The sequence below is a fragment of the Lepisosteus oculatus genome, chromosome 6, assembly GCF_040954835.1.
Source record: "Lepisosteus oculatus isolate fLepOcu1 chromosome 6, fLepOcu1.hap2, whole genome shotgun sequence".
Classification (NCBI taxonomy): domain Eukaryota; kingdom Metazoa; phylum Chordata; class Actinopteri; order Semionotiformes; family Lepisosteidae; genus Lepisosteus; species Lepisosteus oculatus.
The window spans coordinates 54,979,585-55,000,263 of record NC_090701.1 but is presented as its reverse complement, the minus strand read 5'-3'; the positions used below and the strand labels follow the sequence as shown (position 1 = coordinate 55,000,263).

Here is a 20,679-nt window from a genome sequence, read left to right as displayed (position 1 = left end):
AATAATATCAATTTACAAATGGAAAGGTTTAATAAACATCAAATATGCTTTTTTTTAAGATGTTACCTCTGAATTTCAATAAAATCATAAATGTGATCAACTAAAAAAACAAACTCCTAAAATTCAGACCTAAAAAAAAAGTTTAGGAGAGAAATTTAAAAAATGATTGAAGCAGATGGCTCAAACAATTGATTTCACACTGCATGGAAACACCTAACATGAAACATCCACACAGGCGAGCTGCAATAAACACGCCTTTGTAAGGCTCTAAAATCTGTGATCCCTCTTCAATGAAACTGTCAAAGAAAGAGGACTTTGTCACATACACGCACGGCTCTGATGAAGGGTACAACTCTTACCTATACTGAAATCAAAATTAACAACTAAGATCCTGTGAACCATGAAATTATATATTTTAAACAGAAATGTTGGAAAACACACAACCATTTTCATTAAAATATCATGTTCAGTATATATTGTGCATATTACCTGTATAAAACCTTCATAGTTTATCTATGGCAATAAAACCTGCTCCCAATTTGTTACATGCTCTGTCGTTCATATGAGGTATATTCTTCATCTTGGCACCAATACTAAAATTTATCTCTGTAAAACCAAAATACCACTTAATCCATAAACAGTGATGATCCTTGTCACTTACAGTACTTCTTGTCATTTCTCAGTGACTATTACCTAACTCGAAACTAGAAAAAAACCTTCCTTCGATCAGTGAGCATTGATTATTAAATGTTATTTGTAAGTACTTAAAAAAAAAACATTATCCACACCAATTTCTAGACCAAATATTAAATATTAAACACGTAATGGACAGACAGTCCCACGAAACTGTTGGCAAACAATTCAAAGAGTTTTTAGCTGTATAATTCTTACCTTGTAGCTGGCTCTAAGGACAGCGAGCCCATCACACAGTTGCTGCTGAAAACTTTTTCGGAGAACTGCAACTTTCTAAATAAAATGATACTTAATTACAGACTTGAAAAATAAAAAATCGTTGGTATTTTGGTCATTTCCTTTCTAAAAAGCAAAATATAAAATAATATTTTCCTGATTTATGGACTCTTTTTGAAACAGGAAAATATCTTACTGTATGTTTCTTTATTCAAATGTGCTTTAATATGACTGTCGCACCCACAAATACCAACAGATATAATTATATTTATTACTATACAAAATACTAAAGAATATGCAATGTTTTCATGAATATTGTTCAGATAATAAAATAACTGAAAATTGTTCACATATTTTTTAAAAACAATTCTCATACACAGTTTATAAAAGATCTTACTCTGAAGAACAGAAATTACAAACCTCTTTGTGTTGACGTTCTAAATCTAAAACCTTTTCATTTATTCTCATATACAGAAACAGTGAATGTTGTTGTAGTTTTTCTTCATAATCTGTCTGCAAAAACTTATGTTTATACTCAAGGTCACTCTTCACAGCCTTCATATCCTAATAAAAATAATGAAAAAGAGAGAAAAGCTTTAGATTTTGTAAAACACACAAATCAACATCACACCATCTCTTGTGGACATTAAAACAAAAGGAAGCAAGCCAGGCCATAAATGCATGATCCCTCTTCACAAGATTTCAACATTTTTGACACATTTACTTTACACGGCTACATTAATTTTCAGCACACTTGGCAACTCACCAGAATAAAATTTGATTTAACAAGAATAATTCAAATCCATACACTAACACTTGTAATAAGACTGAGGGGTGGCTGGTCAGGTATGCAGTCTAAACACATAAACCCACATGAACCTGAAAGCATCAAGAGAGGTTAATACCACACTGAGAAGTGAAAGAAAAAACATGATTATTCAGCTGTGGAAGCATAGTGTGTTTTTGCATTTCCCTTTAATCGTAGAACTCACCTCTCATTTGACCACTCTAGCTTGTCCAACCTACAGTATGTAGTACTAGCAATCAAATGGCTTTCTTTGGTGGTGCACTCTGCTCTCAGAGATTTTGTAACCAGAAATAGCACCCAACCCGCAAGAATAATTCTGAAGAAATCTCTTTCAGAAACACAAAACATGTCAAAACATGAAGTCCTTAAGTAAACTGATTTAATCTTAAACTAGTTTAACACTTAGGTTTCATAGGGTTTAACTTTTCATTTTATTGTATTAAATCCAGGATGGCAATATTATTCATCAATTAAGAGAAAGAATAGGTAACTCGTGAATCCTTTGGACTATTTAAAGATGTATTCTGCTGGCAGGAAGAAGAATCAACACAGTCTTACATTGCTTGATGTCGTACAGTATTTTGGTATGTTTATTTTAAGCAATCAGTGAAGATGCCATTCAGAATGGGAGAAAAAATCTCAACAACTGCAGTCAAAACATTGCAGTTTTCAGTGCATGGGGGGAACCGATAAGTAGTTATAGGTGCTGAAATATTTGGCTTCTTGTTTATGTAGGATGATGCTGAAAAGGGAATCCAAATTACTTTTTATAATTTTCTTACAGAAGTGCATGAATGAAACATCAAACTGTAAACAAAGACACAAAATGTGGACTACATGTGTTACGTGAATTTATAAATTAATGTTATTTAGTTCAGTTTCTTCTGGTGAAATAACATAAAGAAATGTCAAAGGGCCTTGTGAGAAATGCTTCAGACGTCCAAAGGAACTGTACAAGCTTGCCGCCAGTTGATCAATTTGTCTTTCTCTGCAGGAAGAGCTGTCGAGGACACTAAACATGTTTTCCTTCTTTTCCAAAGCCCATCTCAGAAGAAGGGCAGTGCTGCTACCAAAACAAAGCCACCATATGTCCTCTCAACAGGGAGCAAGGTTTAAGTATGGGTCTGACATACAGAACTGAAGTCATACTGTATATTGGAATTTTCCTCTTCCGATGAAAGGAGTGCATCATGAATAAATTAACAGGGGGGAATCTTTTGGTCTATAGAACCAGTGGACCTATAACTTTACTTCCTTAAATTGCCTCTCTTGTAATTGTGCTAAGTGCTTGTTTCACAAAGAGACGATCATGTTTGTGTGCTCCTTAGACCATGCCTTGTGAAGTGTTGTGACAATATGGTTCAGCAAATACTTTCATCTTGCTGAAGTCCCTTCTGTAGCCTACATTGCATCTGCATGTTCAGAAACAAAGCTGGTTATCTCATCTAACATGCAGGTAACAGACAAAAGGCAAAAAATAAGGGAATCAATTCAATTTTATGTATAACAAGAATATCTGGCTTTATATTAGGCTAAGGAGCAAGATTTCTAAGTGTTATAGAAAACTGCAGATTTTTGCAGAGTAACCCTATGATGTTTTTAATCAGTTCATGATTGATTGATCTATGCCGTTTGCATGCCAAGACAGGTCACAAAAAGGCACGGCCATTGTTTACTAACTCGGAATCGATCAATGAGCCAACAGCATTCCGGATCATGCGAGAAACTGGTAAAGTGGAAATAGTGCACATTTGTGTGTTCTTCCCTCGTTCGGTTTCCTCCGGGTGCCATGGGTTGCTCACACAGTCCAAAGACTCTGCTAGATTAACTGGCTTCTGGGATGACTGCGTGTCTGTGTTTGTGTTGGCGTGTCTAGCCTATAATGGACTGGTGTCCCGTCCAGAAATCAATATAGAGATCAGTTGTTTAAAAATGTTTAAGAGTTCTTTAAGGTCAATTTTCAAGTACACCTTAGTTCAATTCTTGAACAAGTTGCCAGTATTAACAAAAAGAGTGGCTATAGGTTTTTCAATTTCTTCAATTGTTCAAAAAACATAATAAAAATATGAAGGAAATTAATTTTACTTGACTAAGAGCTCACACCCGAAGAAGGCTCCACGGCCGAAACTTTGTGTTTTCTTTCTTCTCTTTTCAGCATGGAATAAACCTATCACTTGTTCCTTAATAGCTAACATATGCAGATATTTGTCTGTGTGCACTGTATTTTTTTAGAGTTAACAAGCTCATTCCCTGATACAGGTCCAACGGCACATGTAACAGCAAGCTTCTTCCTTGCCAGGAATTCCAGGCCTTTTGGGATCCAGTAATGTGCCTGCCTGCAGTGCAAGAGAGCTCCATGCCCTGGCTGGTCCATCTAACCGTTTACCACGGGATTAGACAAAGTGCAATCTGAAAGTAAAACTTGGCTGTCCAGTCAAGCAATTGGCATGCACAGTCACGAGATCAATGATAAAAGCAATGTAATATACATTTATATTTGAATTATTTAATGTATTAACAGGAAATTGATTATATTAGGACAAAACAATATTTTGTTTACACCCCAGTGATTTCAAGTATCCACACTGTAAGTCTTCGGCTGCAGTCACTTTAAGTACACTTCAGAATGTAATCGTGAATAGATGGTTACATACCCCTTTTATACCATAACTGCGTGAACTGTGATACCCACTGAGCTCACCATCTCATTGAGATGCTTTGAACTGGTGCCTACTCTTGGAGTTTACCGACTTCAGTCTATTCTTTAGTGTGTGAAATGATGCTCAATGGCACTTAAATCTGGAGGTTTACATGACCAGTCTTCGATTTTCCATCTTTTTGTAATGGTGAACTCCTTTACTTGTACAGTATCTGCTACTTGTTTTGTCATGCTACTCGTTTTAAAGCACTGCTCAATAATTATGGAAGCACTTTCTTTTACTGAAGCAGGCAATGGCAGTGTCAGTAGTCATTGTTTTGTTGCATCACCAGTACAGACAAGTGAGCCAGTTACACTGCTGGTGTTAAGTGGTGTTGGCAGACCAACAGGTGACACTGTCTCAAGAAACTTTAGGATTAAACACATGATTGCAAATTCAAGGAAAGTCAATTTACCAGTTTCAGACACATAAATAAAACAAAACTTTAACTACACAACTATAATTGACTGCATGAGTCAGTACTCTGAAGAAAATTAAAAATCGCGTAGGCAGGGGCAGAAGAAAACTTAATTCTGAATGTTAATTTTCTCTGCTTGAAAGAAAAAGAGTAGTTATTGTTTTGATGCATCATCAATACAGAGAAGTCAGCCAGTTCCAGAAGCAGCCACGCTGACTTCAATGGCAGTGGAACAGACTACTTCCTTGATCAAGTGACAAATCTGCAGCACCAGTCGTCACAAACAACAAAACCTCAAATTATTATTTTAAGGAAACAAATACGCTATTAACAAACACCATTAGCAACCCAGACACATTGGTGAACCTTTAAATATACTTTTTAAAGTGCACATGACTTTAAATTGCACATGGTGTGGTCTTTCCACAACCTTTGAAGATTGATAACAATATCCTGTTTAATGGACTAAGGGGCACTAGTCATGTAGTAATAATACACGACATTGAAAGATTTTGTTTTAGGATGTGAACTAAATTAGACTGTTTGAAGTACGCCTCATCCATTTCCCCTAACCACATTCTTACATGTCCTTGCAAACATTTTGCTTGCTAGACTACAAGAAAATGTCTTAATAATCATTACTTTACCCTTTTGGTCTCAGCAGTGACGAGCACAGTTTTACCTCGAGTAAAGTACAGGTGACTTCTGACAGCTCCTTCACTCTTGGCAGTTCAATGACATCGGTCTGTGTGGAGGCGTCTCTTCCAAAGTAACCGTATCTCAGTTGATTTCCCAATGAGTACCTTTAAACGCGTGTTGTTAATGAAAAAATAAATACATTAATGTGACAGTTAACACATCTTACAATGTTTGGTGTTTGGAGTAGTGGTCAGGGGAGGGTCAGTGGTCCAGCTCGTAACTGGAAGGTTGACATCCCATTTGACACACTGGTGTTGGACCGAGATATTTCACCTGAGACTCTCCAGCAGAATATCCAGTTATAATAATTATTATAATAATAATAATAATTTCTTACACTTATATAGCGCTTTTCTGGACACTCAAAGCGCTTTACAGGTAATGGGGATCCCCTCCACCACCACCAGTGTGCAGCTCCACCTGGATGATGCGACGGCAGCCATAGTGCGCCAGAACGCTCCCCACACACCAGCTCTCAGTGGGGAGGAGAGCAGAGTGATGAAGTCAATTCATAGATGGGGATTATTAGGAGGCCATGATTAGTAAGGGCCAATGGGAAACTTGCCAGGACACCGGGGTAACGCCCCTACTCTTTTCGAGAAACACCCTGGAATTTTTAAAGACCACAGAGAGTCAGGACCTCGGTTTTACGTCTCATCCGAACGATGGTGCCTGTTTACAGTATAGTGTCCCCATCACTGGGGCATTAGGACCCACATGGACCACAGGGTGAGCACCCCCTGCTGGCCCCACTAACACCTCTTCCAGCAGCAGCCTTAGTTTTTCCCAGGAGGTCTCCCATCCAGGTACTGACCAGGCTCACACCTGCTGAGCTTCAGTGGGCTGCCAGGTGTAAGTTGCAGGGTGATATCTACAACTATCCTACAAAGTTAAAGCCTACACGTTATAAACCTGATGCGATATGTAACCTATCACAGCTATGATACTTGTAGTGCATGGAACAAAAAAATAATCATTTGTATTGCATGTAGGTTTAATATTATTTAAAATATTCTGTTATTAATGTAAAAACCAAATAAAAAATAATCTGAACTGAACCCGAAGGCACAACATCACTTTGCGAGGCGGTAGGGGGGGGTTGTTTTTATTTTAACCCGACTGCCGGCAGAAATAGCGCGGACAACAGAAAAAAAAAGACTGAAACCCATCAAAACCCATTCAGTACCAAAGATTTATACCTCTCGATATCCCGAAGTTCTGAGGAATACAGTCTCTCCTCCTGCTCCTCGGAGTTTCCCTGCACAAGCACGTCCATGTTACCGGCGTGATCGACACGGGGGCGCCGCTTGCGTCGGTTTCCATAGCGACGGATCTCGCCCGCTCGGCGGTCAAGACCCGGATAGAGTTGAAGGAAGCGATGGGCACGGACAGTTTGCCTTATTTCCTTCAGGATTATTATCGGTATAAACACAAGTTTCAAGCTGCTGTTTGTAAAAAAAAACCCCACACCGTCATGTAGTCAGATCAGATCGCTGTACGCTGACCATTTACGTTTGTGCAAAGCCGGTGGTGTTAAGGGAGGAAAGGCGCAGTGTGCTCTTTGACACACTTTCTCATTCGGGCTCCCATTTGGGACTGAAACGGAAAAACCTCTGAGAATAAATGCTTATTTGAAATGCATTAAGGAATAAGGAATACAAATGAACGCGTAAAAAGTTATATAAAAAATAATAAAAACCGTAACATCACTATACTGTACTTGATAGGGATCCCTATGAATAAAAGGGATTTCAGAAATGGGGCAGTCTAGTCAAAAGTGCTAGAAGGTTGTTTGAATAATTCAGTAATAATGAAGCATTTACAATAGGGAATAAAAACCCATCCTTCACAATACAAATGGTATAATATACTCTATTGTTCAGCAGAACTGTGGTGACAGTTTTAAAATGTTTTCTACTTCTGCGCTGCTTCCTTTGTCTAACGAACTCCTGTGAATTTAGAGCATTTTCATAATTAAAATGATAACAACGATTCGACTGACAAAGTGGGTGAAGTTGCTGGCGTTGTTACCTCACAGCCCAGGGCTGCCTGGGGTGCAGTTTGTGGGGAGTCTGTATGTTCTGCCTGTGTGGGTTTTCGCCGGGCGCTCCGTTTTCCTCCCACACTCATGGGGGAACTCGACCCTGCTGTGGGTGTGTGTGTATCTGTGTTTGTGTGTGTGTGCCCTGCAATCGGCTGGCCCAGGCACTGGCGTCACGCCCAGGGTGTTTTATCGCCTTGCGCCCTTTGCTTGCTGAGATCCTAAATTGGATGGAAACGTTAGCAAATTGATGGGTGGACTTAACGAGGTCTTCCCAAAATCCAGCGTGACACCAGTCTTTATTTTGCAAATGCAAAATGAAGCATACTGACTGCAGATGGGCAAGGCATACAGTACCATCCAGCCGACAAGCGCAAGGCTATGGTTTTCGGAAAGTGTTTTACATCACTTGGTACATTCGAAACAAAAAAAAAAGGAAAACTGTCAACATAAAGAACTGCAAAGGGCTGTGTTATAAGGCAATACAGGACCGCACTGTAGTCCTTAGTTTGATCATGACGTGAGCAGATGCTGAATGTCTTCCCTCTGAGACACCCATGAGAAATAATGCGTCACATCCCGTCGCCCATCATCTTCTATAGACGTGTGGATGCACATGCCGTTCAGAGCGAAGATGGCCCATCGGTGACGGCAGTGTCTTTTAAAGCGCGGCTTTAGCCAAAAGGTTGTGGAAACACTACGCGCATTACTATGGCCATGCTCACTACTTCACAAGGGGGGAACGCCCACCCCCGTCAGCGTGGGATATTTTGCCAAAAGGCTGGTGTCAGTCTCTGCGCGCTTCCCCTCCGTGAAGCCCGCAAGCCGGCGTAAATAAAAATAAAAAATAAAAGCCAATAAGATCGCGGTAGAGGCGGAACTTCCTGATTTCCTCCCCCCCCAACACCACCTCCCTTGAGGTCAGCGCAGTGTGTTTAGTAACTTACGCGTAATGGTTTTCCGTCAGTGCTGGCGAGGGTCTGGCATTCCAGCGCACTGACGCCACAGGCTTTAGGGGGGTAAACAGAGCTCCAGCCGAGCGCAGTCCCCAAAGTGTCCCGTGACACATCAAATAGTTCCCATTCCAGCTGCACAGTCAGCAGCCGGGGCAGGCGCCCGGGGGGACTCTGTTATAAGAGGATATGAAGAGAGCCGGGGTCCGGTTACATTGTTCCGGGCTATAATTAGCGGAGCTCAGCGCTGACGCAAGATGGCTAAAGTTGGATCTTCTGTGTGTGACAGCGGGAATTAGGATCAGGAGCGCCGCAGGAATAACTTCACGGCCCGGACTGCGATGAGTGATGACACTGGCTATTTTTGAGCGGCGGGATCATCGCGTGTGGCTACCTGGGACCTCGGCGTTTCATATATAAAGGGTGCGCGGTTGGGAAAAAAATGCAGCTCTACAGCAGCGCGTTGACACATTACCCCGGGTCGTCCTGCAAAGTTTCGATTCCCATTGCAAATATTGACGGTAACGCGCCAGCGACTGCGACTGCAAACACCGTTGCCGCGAGTAACGCTGATTATCAAATTCCTGCACACGGAGTGGAGGAGACGGGGGCTACGACTGCGCCTGCCGCGAAGATGCCTGCCTTTTCCTGTTATGAACCAGTTCCCAGCTCGGCGAGCAAGCCGAGCTACTACACTTCCACCGCTCAGATCCTGGTTACCAAGCCCGGTGGGGTGGAGAGGTTCGTGCCAGTCCAGATTATGAAGGACTCCCGACGTGGCGCAGTAGACCTCTCCGGAACATACTTCGCTAGTCCGGCAAGCTCGCCGGTTCTGGACGCGAAGGGCTCCTGCTCGCCCAGCGCCCTGTGGCTGGGGGACTTAATCGACACGATGAACGGCGAACTGGGCGCGCTGGACGAATACCAGAAGGTCCTGGAGCACAACATGATCAGCTTCGACAGGAAAGCGGACGGAAAGCGTTTCACGAAGGGCAGCGCCCTGAGTGGTCTGGACCACGAGTGGCACCAGAGCGCCTGCTCTCCGGGCGAGGGTCCCCACGACGCCGAGGCGCCCGACACGCTTTTGAACGACAGGGTGTCAAACGCCTGCGAGGATTTGGCGTCTCCAGAAGCTCGGCTTGTTGGCCGGCGTTGCCAGGAGAGCACGGAGCCCGCTGGCACAGACCTTGCCGGGGAAGCGCCAGGCGACAGCCTCCTTCAGCCCTCCGCCCCCGGCGTGGGGGGCAGCCGAGGTGAGAAGAACGAGCAGGTGGCACACTATCTCGCCGAGGTGGAGAAGCAGAACAAGTATCTCCAGGAGAGGGAAAAGTACAGGTTCCACGTCATACCCGACGGGAACTGCCTGTACAGGGCTGTGAGCAAAGCAGTGTACGGCAACCAGTCGGCGCACAAAGAGCTGCGGGAGCAGACGATGCACCACATCGCGGATCACCTGGACGAGTTCTGCCCCATCATCGAAGGCGACGTGGGCGAGTTCTTGATCAACGCCGCCCAGGACGGCGCCTGGGCTGGGTATCCGGAGCTGCTCGCCATGGGCCAGATGCTGAACATCAACATCCACCTCACTACCGGGGGCAGCGTGGAGAGCCCCACCGTGTCCACCATGGTCCACTACCTGGGCGACGAGGACCCCTCTAGGCCGAGCATCTGGCTAAGCTGGCTCAGCAACGGACACTACGACGCCTTATTTGACCGGCCCCTACCCAACCCGGAGTACGAGAGCTGGAGCAGGCAGGCGCAGGTCCAGAGGAAACGGGACGAAGAACTGGCCAAGTCTATGGCGGCGTCTCTGTCCAAAATGTACATCGAGCAGAATGGATCTACGTGACCTGCTCTTAGGGTTCCGAGATGGCGTACCGTACAATTGTGCGTTCTGTCCGAAACCGAAATGTATGTTTCTGAAATAGGGCACCTTAATCACAGTTTGATGGCACTTTAAAACGCATGCAACATGCCGTACAGAAATTGCCTTAATTTATTTTTTTCTAAACCGAATGTTTTTAATGCATTCACGTGGAGCTACTGAAGGTTGCGGTGCACCTGCGTGTTGTATAGATTTTTTTATCATTATTTTTGTATGGAAGTGCTGAATTTATATCCACAGGTCGGATTCCTTACGTTGTGCGTAGAGGTCGCAAAGAAAGAAGTTTACATTACTGTGTTACTAGTACCAGTCCAACTAGAGATAAAGCACAGGACTGAAGTTTGGGAAGAGAAAGAACAGTTTTTTGACAACTTATTTTTCAGGTGTGCGAAATTATATATGTGTACATTTATAAACTTTATACACTTAACCGCTGATTGGTAATTGCGTAATGAGTCTATTTAATTGCCTTTTTGTGTTTTGCTGGGTCGAACACTTGTTTTGCTGCAAGATCATTCTATTCCAGGCTGTTTGCTTGTCTTGAAAGCGCGGTATTTTGTATCGAAGATCTGAATCTTATTTTTTTAAATACTATTTTTTTTCTAAGTAGATTGCTGGATCGGAGACGTACCATTGTAAGACTGAAAGTTTTGTTTCGTGGTTGCATTATCATTTTGAAGTAAAGGTTTAATTTTTCTGGACGATTTAAGGTGTTTCGTTTTTACTATTTGTGCTGTTCATTTTGGGAGGATCGGTTTGTGATGTATTATTTTTAATGATAATAATGGCGGTAGGAGCACTTTCGACACCACCAACGTGAAAGCTGACAGGAATAATGCCAAGGTCATTACAATGTTGTGAAATATTACGAATGAGGTAAAACCAACTATTCCCACACAAGAGAAAATTCCAAATCTTCCACTTACTGATAAATGTCGGTATTGCCAAATATCAGGCTGTGTGGACAAAGCCTACTGTTTTCCAGACGTTGACTTTTATCAGTACTATGTTTTAGTTTTAAAATAGTTATGCATTGCATTTATCAATGAGTGATTATATTGCACCCTGACCTGAATATTGTAACGCAACGGGGGCTCAGGCGGGCGCCCTTGCCGCATCTGGTCGGCCCAAAGTATAGGTGGCTCGAACCCGGGACTTCCGCGTCTCTCTGCAGCGACCCAGCCCCGTGAGCTAAAGAGAGATCTCTCCACAGCCCAGTCGCTGTAGTCCTGCTATCACAGGGAAGGGCGGTGACGTCACCCGCTCTGGTACGCCGGCTCTTACACACAGTGCTTGTCGGCCGTAAGCATTACAATATGAAATCTAAGAACAACCAGCACAAGTTGGTTACCTGTTTTTCTTCTTGCTTTTTTGGTATCATAAAATGAAATTATAATAATAATAACAATAGTTGCTTACACTTATATAGCGCTTTTCTGGACACTCCACTCAAAGCGCTTTACAGGTAATGGGGATCCCCTCCACCACCACCAATGTGCAGCATCCACCTTATTGGAGCCCCCCCTAATTTAACTTCACTTCTATGTTGTGTAGGAGAGAAGGAATGTTCTACATTCTTTTTATTACATGTTTTATTGCAGTAGCAAGTTGATGGTGGAAAAGCAGTTGACAGTTTAAAAAAAATAAAGCTATTACTGCTCTTAAATGTTACGTATAGGCTTATAGTTTATGAAATGCTTGATTATGAAATGTCTGAATTTTGGCAGGGAGCTTGGGGGCAGTTTGTAGATTTTTAAAATGTTTTTGTTTGTTTTTGGTGTTTGTGATTTAAGAATATATTCTTTTCATTCCTAGAATTCCTCTAAGCTCCCCCTTCAGTTCGTGACTTCATGTAGTCAGAATGAGCAAAACAACTCCTGATGAAATAGTTGGGTCATAAACCAGTTAAGGGCCAAGATAATTCTCTTTTTTTTTCAAGCAGCGTTGATACAACATTCAGAATAAGTTTTCTTCTGCCCCTGCCTACATGGTTCTTAGTTGTCTTCAGAATACTGACTCATGCAGTCAATTATAGACGTGTAGTTAAAATTGTTTTATTTCTGTATCTGAAACTGGTAAATTGACTTTCCTTGAATTGGTAGTAATGCGTTTAATCCTAACATTTCTTGAAAAAGTGTCACCTGCTGGTCTGTCAACACCACTTAACACCAGCAGCCTGATTTTCCTTAAACGTATCTTACATGACCAGAGTCAGAAAAAAGTAAAAACAAAATAGTCTCTTATTTATAATGGACTTCTGAAAAAGCAGGAAATTAGCATTGCATCTAATTAAGGTGCTTCAGTGCTAAGGACAACGAGGCAGACTAATTAATTTGGCAACATATAAACTGTGGTTTAATGTTTATATACATTGCCATATACGCGGCTGTGCAAAAATACGGTATAAAGCCACAGTATAGCAATACAACTGTACATAGAAGCACAAGTGACTGAGAAGTCCACAAATCTTTAGTATCTAAAGCCAGAAGCTATGATATGCTGATGTAGGCTGTTGTTACCATGTTACACATGTTTCTGTTATCACTGTTCACACAATACCTAAACAAAAGAATAAGTGGTTACTGTCTGTTTACAAGATAAGTGGGTGTTGAAAACCAGCAATGACTGACAGTGATGTGACGTTTGTCTGTATTGGTTTTGTACAGTTATTTTCATAGCTTTTCATTTGGTCTTCCACATTTTTACTTTGTTGTGTTTGTGCACTCATGTTGCACTTTTCAAGCTCCATTAAGAAATGTCTGTATTGAACAGAGTTGCAAATAAGTTAGTTGCAGTAATAAAAATGCAGGCTGAAGAGTTACAGCAAACCTTTTTGAAAACATTCATAACCTTTATTGTACCACAGTGGTATAAGAAATTTGATCCAACAACTTTACTAAAGTGAGTATTGATATTGGTCATAGTATGTTTCTTACAGCAGTTATAGAGACTGTTGTCTAGGTTGCAGGCTAGGGTTGTGTGCTGAAACCCGTGTCCCACACTGGAATGAGTGCTTGTCGTGTCCTCAGGAGGCTACCAGAGCAAGCAGCAGTGTTGGCTCAAAACTGGCCATAGTCTGGTGCTGAGCCAAAATGGCTGCTGAGAGGCCAGCAATTGAAAGCAGGTGTTGTTTAAGCCAAGCGTGGCTGGGCGTTACTTACAGCGAGAGTTACATGCATACAAGAGAGAAGGGTAAAAGAATAAAAGAAAAAGAAGACTGGTTGGGAAACAGATAGGTTCATGGGACAGGCAGAAAGGGATTGTTTGCCTGCACAGTAATAAACATGTTTTGGGTGAGGGAGCAGGATTTAGCCTTTCCTGCAATAGAAACAGGACTACCTCTTATCTAAAGTGCAAATAGAGTTTGATCTGTGTTTTTTGCTTATGAAAGTGTATAAACATTCCCAATAAAAGTCCCAGATGCACCAACAAAGTTGCATGAGTCTTTATTCGTTGCAGAAGTGCAAGTTAAATCCTGAGCAGACGAAGGCTACCTGACAGGGGGTCTTCAGTGTTTGGAGCTGAAGATCCTGTAGCAGTGTGACAGCATGGCAGGCTGTTGCACACCTTAAAGAAAGTTATTACATTGTTTCCATCTTCACCCTCGCAAGTTCAGAATACTGTAGCACTTTCAGGTTCACATGGGTATGCACCCTCACTGCTGCTTCCTCAGGTCGGCCCCCCACAGCTGGGGGCTTGAACCCAGGCCTCTGGTGTCACTCGAATGGGAACCAGCCAGCTGAGCGGAAATCTCCCGACAGCCCGGCAGCTGAGGTCCCTCCTATTCACAGAGAAGGGCGGTGACGTCACCGTGCTGGCAAGCCGGCTCACACAACCTGTAATGTCGGCCGTATGCGTTACAATACATTCTATCATGCAAACTGTTCATGTGGTTTGTACAATATTTTTGGATGTGGTCTTGATACTATATATAATTAATTATATCAAATCCAATAAGAGAACATTAAGAATGTCATTATATGCTTAAAACACTAATCATACCTTCATCATTCTATTGTTTAATGGCTGTGTCTCATAAACTTAAAGAGTGATATCGTGTCAGGCAAAAAGTGCGTAGTTTTGGGTAAAAGCTTTGTACCTGACTTAGTCTTTTCTCCCTTTTCTATACATCAACGGCAGTTTCTTTGAAATAAAACTGACATCTCCTGTAACAATACCAGGTGCTTTCTTTCTCCCTTGTCTCCTCCTGCCACACGGCTCATCAACCCTGCTGGGACCCTCTGGAGTGATCCTGTGGGGTCAATTAGGAGTTTACCTGTGGGTGGATGAAGGTGGAAAACTTGAGTCCTAGCTCCTGAGCTGATGGGTGTTTGACTGGAGAAAACCCACCCGACTTAACATTGAATCATGACATGGCATTCAAGAAGATTAAATGCTTTCAAGTTACTTAGAAGAAGGAGTTTTCCTCATTTGTAGGGTTTTGTATGGCTAAGCCTTGCTAAAAAAGTTTCTGTACCAGAGCGTTTTGCTTGCAATCATTAACAGGTCTGTGTCAGTCAGACCCCAACTCCAGGACTGGGGTCTCAAATTCAGTTCCTAGATTATCTTCTGGTTTGTGTCCCAATTTAAGTAGTAAATTGAACCATTAAATTAATTATTTTAATTAAGGCACATATACAGTACAATGGGGAGCAACAGTGGCACAGTGGTAGCATTGCTGTAATGCAGTGTTGAGGCCCTGGTTTAAGCTCCTGGATGTGGGGGTGCTGTCTGTGTGAGGTTTGTACGTTCTCTCAGTGTTTGTGTGGGTTTCCTTTCACAGTCCAAAACCATACTGCTGGGTTAATTGGCCCTAGGTGTGAGTTTGTGTGGGTCTGTGTGTCTGCTCTGCAATGTCCTGAGCCTGCCTTGAACCTATTGCTTGCCAGGATAGGCTTAAAATCCCCCACAGCCCTGCAATGCAAAAAGTGATTAGAAAATGTCTGGATGGATATAAACAGTGTTTGGGGACAGTGAAGAGAAATTCTTGTACTTCAGGTAAAAAGAATAGTATGAGGCAGAAGTGTAGAATTTCAGCTTTTGTCTTTGGATATTGCTCTGCATACATTTGTAGCCACGGTAGGACAATGTCATATGTTGTGTTCAATCCTCCCCATTTCAGGAGTCTAGGCTGCCAGGTGATTTTAATTTCTCAGGTCTTCCATGTTGTATTAATTATGAATACATAAAAAAAGCTGCCCATATACACCCTTGGATCCAGACAACAAACTTTGGAGTTCACCTTTTGGGTTTGCCTCTTGAGGTGAACAGCACTAAAAACCAAACAAGGTTTTATGGATAGACAAGCTGAAGATTAACCTTTATCACAGGGATGGAAAAGCAGGAGTGTGGAGAAAGAGGGGAACAGCCAACGATCGTAAACACATCACCTCATGCAGTCACTGCATATAAGGGGTATGACCAAAAACATTAGTTACACTAGTTTAATTTACTAGTTTTTTCTTTATTTAATTTGTTCCAGTACTTATGCTGACCTGAAATTGGGGGAGAGGGATTGAACACAGACACATTTTTGTTCTAACAGGCGCAAAATCTTCTGATCCAAAAAACAAACTTTAAAAGTACACAGAAAATGTAAAAAAAAATCACTTTACCTTCCCAAATCTTACACTTTCAATAGTAGGATTTTCTTAAGATCATTTACAACTGATTACGGTAACAATCACTTCATTATAGTTACAGCTGCCTACTGTATAACTCAGGGGTGGAGGGGTGGCTCTGTGGCTAAGGATCTGCACCTATGGTTGGAATGTTTAGGGGCCAAATCCCATGGCTGGCAGAAGAATCCTACTCTGTTGGGCCCCTGAGCAAGGCCCTTAACCCCAGCTGCTCCAGGGGTGCTGTACAATGGCTGACCCTGTGCTCTGACCCCAAGCTTCTCTCCCTGTCTGTGTGTCTCATGGAGAGCAAGCTGGGGTATGTGAAAAGACAAATTCCTAATGCAAGAAATTGTATAGGGCCAATAAAGTGATCTTATCTAACTAATCACCTCTGAGCCTGGTTGGAAGTATTACAATTATGCATTTAATTAACTAATTAGACCAACTATATAACTGTGAATATCGACTCTTGGACTGGATAATTGTCTTGTACTTGTCTGTGGTGCACTGGTGGTTCTGGGAACTGCAAAGAACCTGTTGTGGGGGAAAAGGGCCCCAGGCCCCTTAAATAATAATAATAATAATAATAATAATTGCTTACACTTATATAGCGCTTTTCTGGACACTCCACTCAAAGCGCTTTACAGGTAATGGGGATCCCCTCCACCACCACCAATGTGCAGCATCCACCTGGATGATGGGACGGCAGCCATAGTGCGCCAGAACGCTCCTCACACATCAGCTCTCAGTGGGGAGGAAATAGTCAGGGGGCATAGCTGGCTACAAGTTCAAACTTCCTGCAAAACTGGCACTACGTTAGCGAGGGTGTAAAAGACAGGTCGCTAATAAGCGCCGGCCTAGAATGTTGGCTTTGTGCTAAAATGGCCATTCTGTCTTCTGTCTTCTGTCTTCTGCAATTCTGCTATAGGGTTTGGAGTTCATAACAGAAATCTGGGAGGAATGTTGGATCCTAATCTGCCACTCTTCCATCCACCTGCACCGATAAGTCTTGCACCCAGGATGGTCTTCCACGTATCTCTCTCACATCTGCCCCCCTGCCTCCCCATCTACAGCCCCGAGCAAACTGCCCAGCTCAATCCTCACAACAGCCCGAGCAGGTGGGCTGGGAAGCCTGTCCAGTCCTGGATAGGCTGCCTTTCCCTCAGCTGGGCGAGTCAGGCAACATACTCTGTACACATTCATCTCTGTTTCACCATCTTTAGGACACTGAAATGCTATTTGGAGAAAACACTGAAGGTTAGTTATGTGTGGCCAAAAAGCTTCTTAGATGTAATTCGTCCTGAGAGGGAGTTTAAAAATGTTTTAATAAACAGCAGAATTCTGAGACGCAATCATCAATGTGTCATTCTCAGGCATTTGCTCAGTTAATACAGTATTTCCTGATGGCTGTAATACAGCCTCCAAAACCTGAACCTTACTTTTTAATGGTGTTAAATGGACTCTAGGTACTCAATAACAGTTTACATAGGCTGCTGCACATATTATATTAAAAACTACCACATGGGAACTGCTTTTGAATTCATTTTAAGTTAAACCTTTCCTTTGACGTACAGAGTTTTTCTGTTTCAGATTGCCATTGGCCGCTTTCATAATTGTCAAGTGAAACCTGTAAAGCAATGAGATTTGCAAAGCAAATTTTTCTCATTTTTTTTCTCCTCCAACTGTCATCTGTTTGATCGAGTGTGCAGATGCTTCGTTTATCTTGACTAATAATCCATCCATCCATTTCCTACCCAGGTCGTCCAATTCAGGGTTGCAGGGGAGCCGGCGCCTATCCCAGCATGCAGCGGGCGCATGGCGGGGTACGTCCCGGACAGGACGCCAGTCCATACGAGGGCACACACTGCCCAGGGCCAATTTTCCTAGAACCCAATTAACTTACCAGCTTGTCTTTGCAGTGTGGACGGAAACTGGAGCACCTGGAGGAAACCCACATGAGCAGAGGGAGAACATGCAAACTCCACACAGACAGCAACTCAGGTCTGGAATGAAACCCAGGGCCCCAGGGCAACAACACATTGACTCTATATCTGCAATGTAGGACATGACACCGTTTATTCAAATTCTGTTAAAGCAGTAAAGTTAGTCTGACACTTGAGAAAAACCTGAAAAGGCTGAAATGTTTTGAATTTAGATGACTTACTCGATGGTGAGAGAGAATAAAAAAAACAGAACATTGCTGTCGATAATACCAGGTTAATTAATTTCCAAAACTTCAGCCTGTATTGAAATCAGTCCAGTTCCAATACTGTTCACAACTGCAAGTTCATTGAAAATTTAAAAAACATCACTTGCAGACATACTGTACAGTATGTGGAGAAGAAAATTCTTTATTATTCTTCACTGGAATCCAGTTCACTAATCTCTAGGTAACTCTGAAGCACTTTCCTCTTTCATGATGTCTGACTTTGATCATGCTTTTTTATTGTATGAATTTATCCACATATTTTATTAATTAGAAAGTACAAGCTAAAATAAAAGTAAACAACATTTAAATGCCTTTTTTGTAACTATTAACTCGATATTTATGTCACTTCCCAAATTGTTGTCATTTTATATGAAAATGATCAATGTTTCATGAATGTGGTCATATGTGCGTTTGGATACCAATGTGCTCTTCTTTTACTAGGAAAGAGTTTATCTGCTGAATCGACTTAACAGCTTTGCATATCAAATGTTACGGCTTTGTCTGAATACAAGTGAAACCATCATAATCATTTAATATCTATTCACTCTTTTGGATAAACAATATGTAGAAAGAGATTAGGGACATGTTGGTGGGCCTTCTTTACTGTAACTTTTGTTCCCTGAACAACCATCTGTCTCCTTTTTTAAACGTATTACACATATTGATGGAGATGTTGTCTGATGAAGCTTTTGCATGATGGAAGCTAAGCTGATCCCCCTAGGAAAGCTGTGCAGGTCTTCAGGGTGAGTGGTACCTAATCGATTGTTTTATAATGTACGTATCTGAAGTGTTATGTACGAGTAAAAATCTTGTGTACTCAGAGAAACTAATATGCATATGCTAAGCTGATTTATTTGGTTAAACACACAGAAGAACAGTTTTTTTTTCCTTTGAAAGCTCCCTGTATACAGTGTTTCCAAATGTTTATATGGTATTGTAGGCCTTATAATTAATACACACCTAATGTCAAGTGGTCCATTCAAATAAAATGCACAAATTGATTAAACCTAAAGGCAGACCAGAATCCTCAAATTCTTCCTTGTCAATGAAGCCCAGAGTCCGAGGCAGTTTATAAAGGCTAATCTCTGGATTGGAAATGTAGTGCAGGCTTTATCCAAAGTCCCACACAAAAGCGGACTTTTGGTCTGGTCTGTCTCCCCCCCCACATACACACACCCCCACAGAGATAATGCGCTGTTTCTACTGTAAGAGTCTGCCCTCAGGGGAGCAATATGGCGCTTCAGTTAATTAAACTGTTATTCTGTCTCTGAGGAATGACAGCTTATGCTGTTATTATTTTTTACTCATTCTCATGACCTGAAATGTAGTTCTTTCTGTAAGGTGGGGCTGAAATTAAAGGACACTTCATTTACAGATTGGACAATTAGCGTTCTGTAGTAAGTGAACTGTAATACTAGAGACACTGTCACATCACAGTAGCCAGAAATAAATAGTCAGTTACAAACTGCTTTGTTTTCCATCCTGTGTTGTAAATGAACCAGGAATTTAGTGTAAAGTAAAATGCATGTCTCAGAGAGATTATAGGAATACATCTAATAAATAACACTATTTGTTTTATGTTTCATAGCAGTAGTGTGCTGCACCTTTTAGATACTACAGAGCAGAGTCATTTAAGCCTCAGTACATCCAAACAATAGACCATCTGCAGCCAAGAACAATGTCACATTTTCTGGAAGAGCACTGGGGCTTATATTCAGATACTTTTAAACATGTATTTTCAAAAGGACAGTTGATGTGCAGAAGTACCAAAAAAACTAAAGCAGTAACATAAGGGAGATGAAAATGACAGTTTAATCTGTAATTTCAAGATTCATAGGAAAATAAAAAGAAATTGACCCAGAAAGACACCCATTAATACCCACAAGAGTTCATGTAATGAGATGATTTATTGTACCGTGCTTGATAGGTAGGCAGTGCTGCATACAACATCTGTGTGCACTTTATTTTTGTTATATTGAATATAATATCTGTTTTTTAATATTGATAATACTCCTGAAATGGTAAAAATCAAATCATTTGAACTAAATATTAAATGGACGATAAAATGCTTTCAAAATATGAAGCAATATTGTAATTAAAACTGTTGAAACAAGGGCCAAAGTGATTTTGTTAGTGCACCATCAAACAAATTACAGTTTTAGTAAAACAACCTTCAAAATCTATGACAGACACAAAGTCAAAACAATATTAAGATGATTTTTATCTCTTCTCCCCTGTGTACAGTATGTCTTTACCATTTTAAGTTTTGCTCATAAAAGTGACTTACATCTTTATCTTGCATCTAATTCTAATGGCTACCCGCTTGCTAACTATACCTGTTCATGTTAAAGTTTCTGATCAATCCCATTCTAAGGGAGACCTTCATATAAGGCTAGCTTTTAAGCAGGTCTGCTACTATTGGAGCTTCCCATACCAA

At 41.6% G+C, this 20,679-nt stretch overlaps 2 protein-coding genes across 4 annotated transcripts in view; one reads left to right on the top strand and one right to left on the bottom strand.

Annotated features, from left to right (window-relative positions):
• The window catches only part of c6h10orf67 (chromosome 6 C10orf67 homolog), a 37,860-nt gene extending 29,217 nt beyond the window's left edge, over positions 1-8,643 (bottom strand). For 2 of the 3 annotated variants that reach the window (XM_069191592.1, XM_069191591.1), the window contains exons 1-5: positions 8,522-8,643; positions 6,733-6,978; positions 5,517-5,637; positions 1,330-1,473; positions 892-966 (exon numbers count right to left, since the gene is read on the bottom strand). In XM_069191592.1, coding sequence (XP_069047693.1) covers positions 892-966; positions 1,330-1,473; positions 5,517-5,637; positions 6,733-6,978; positions 8,522-8,643 — 708 coding nt within the window. The remainder of the gene's footprint in view (positions 1-891; positions 967-1,329; positions 1,474-5,516; positions 5,638-6,732; positions 6,979-8,521) is intronic. The other variant, XM_069191593.1, reaches the window with a different exon arrangement.
• A 326-nt stretch (positions 8,644-8,969) lies between these two features.
• On the top strand, positions 8,970-13,226 carry LOC102684803 (OTU domain-containing protein 1). The gene has a single exon (XM_006633968.3). It carries the CDS (start codon positions 8,970-8,972, stop codon positions 10,374-10,376), a length of 1,407 nt encoding a protein of 468 aa, XP_006634031.2. The 3' UTR covers positions 10,377-13,226.
• Positions 13,227-20,679: the final 7,453 nt, after the last annotated feature.

Excerpts from the sequence above, each read along its gene's own strand:
- LOC102684803 (XM_006633968.3), top strand. The coding sequence starts at position 8,970 with ATGCAGCTCTACAGCAGCGCGTTGACACATTACCCCGGGTCGTCCTGC.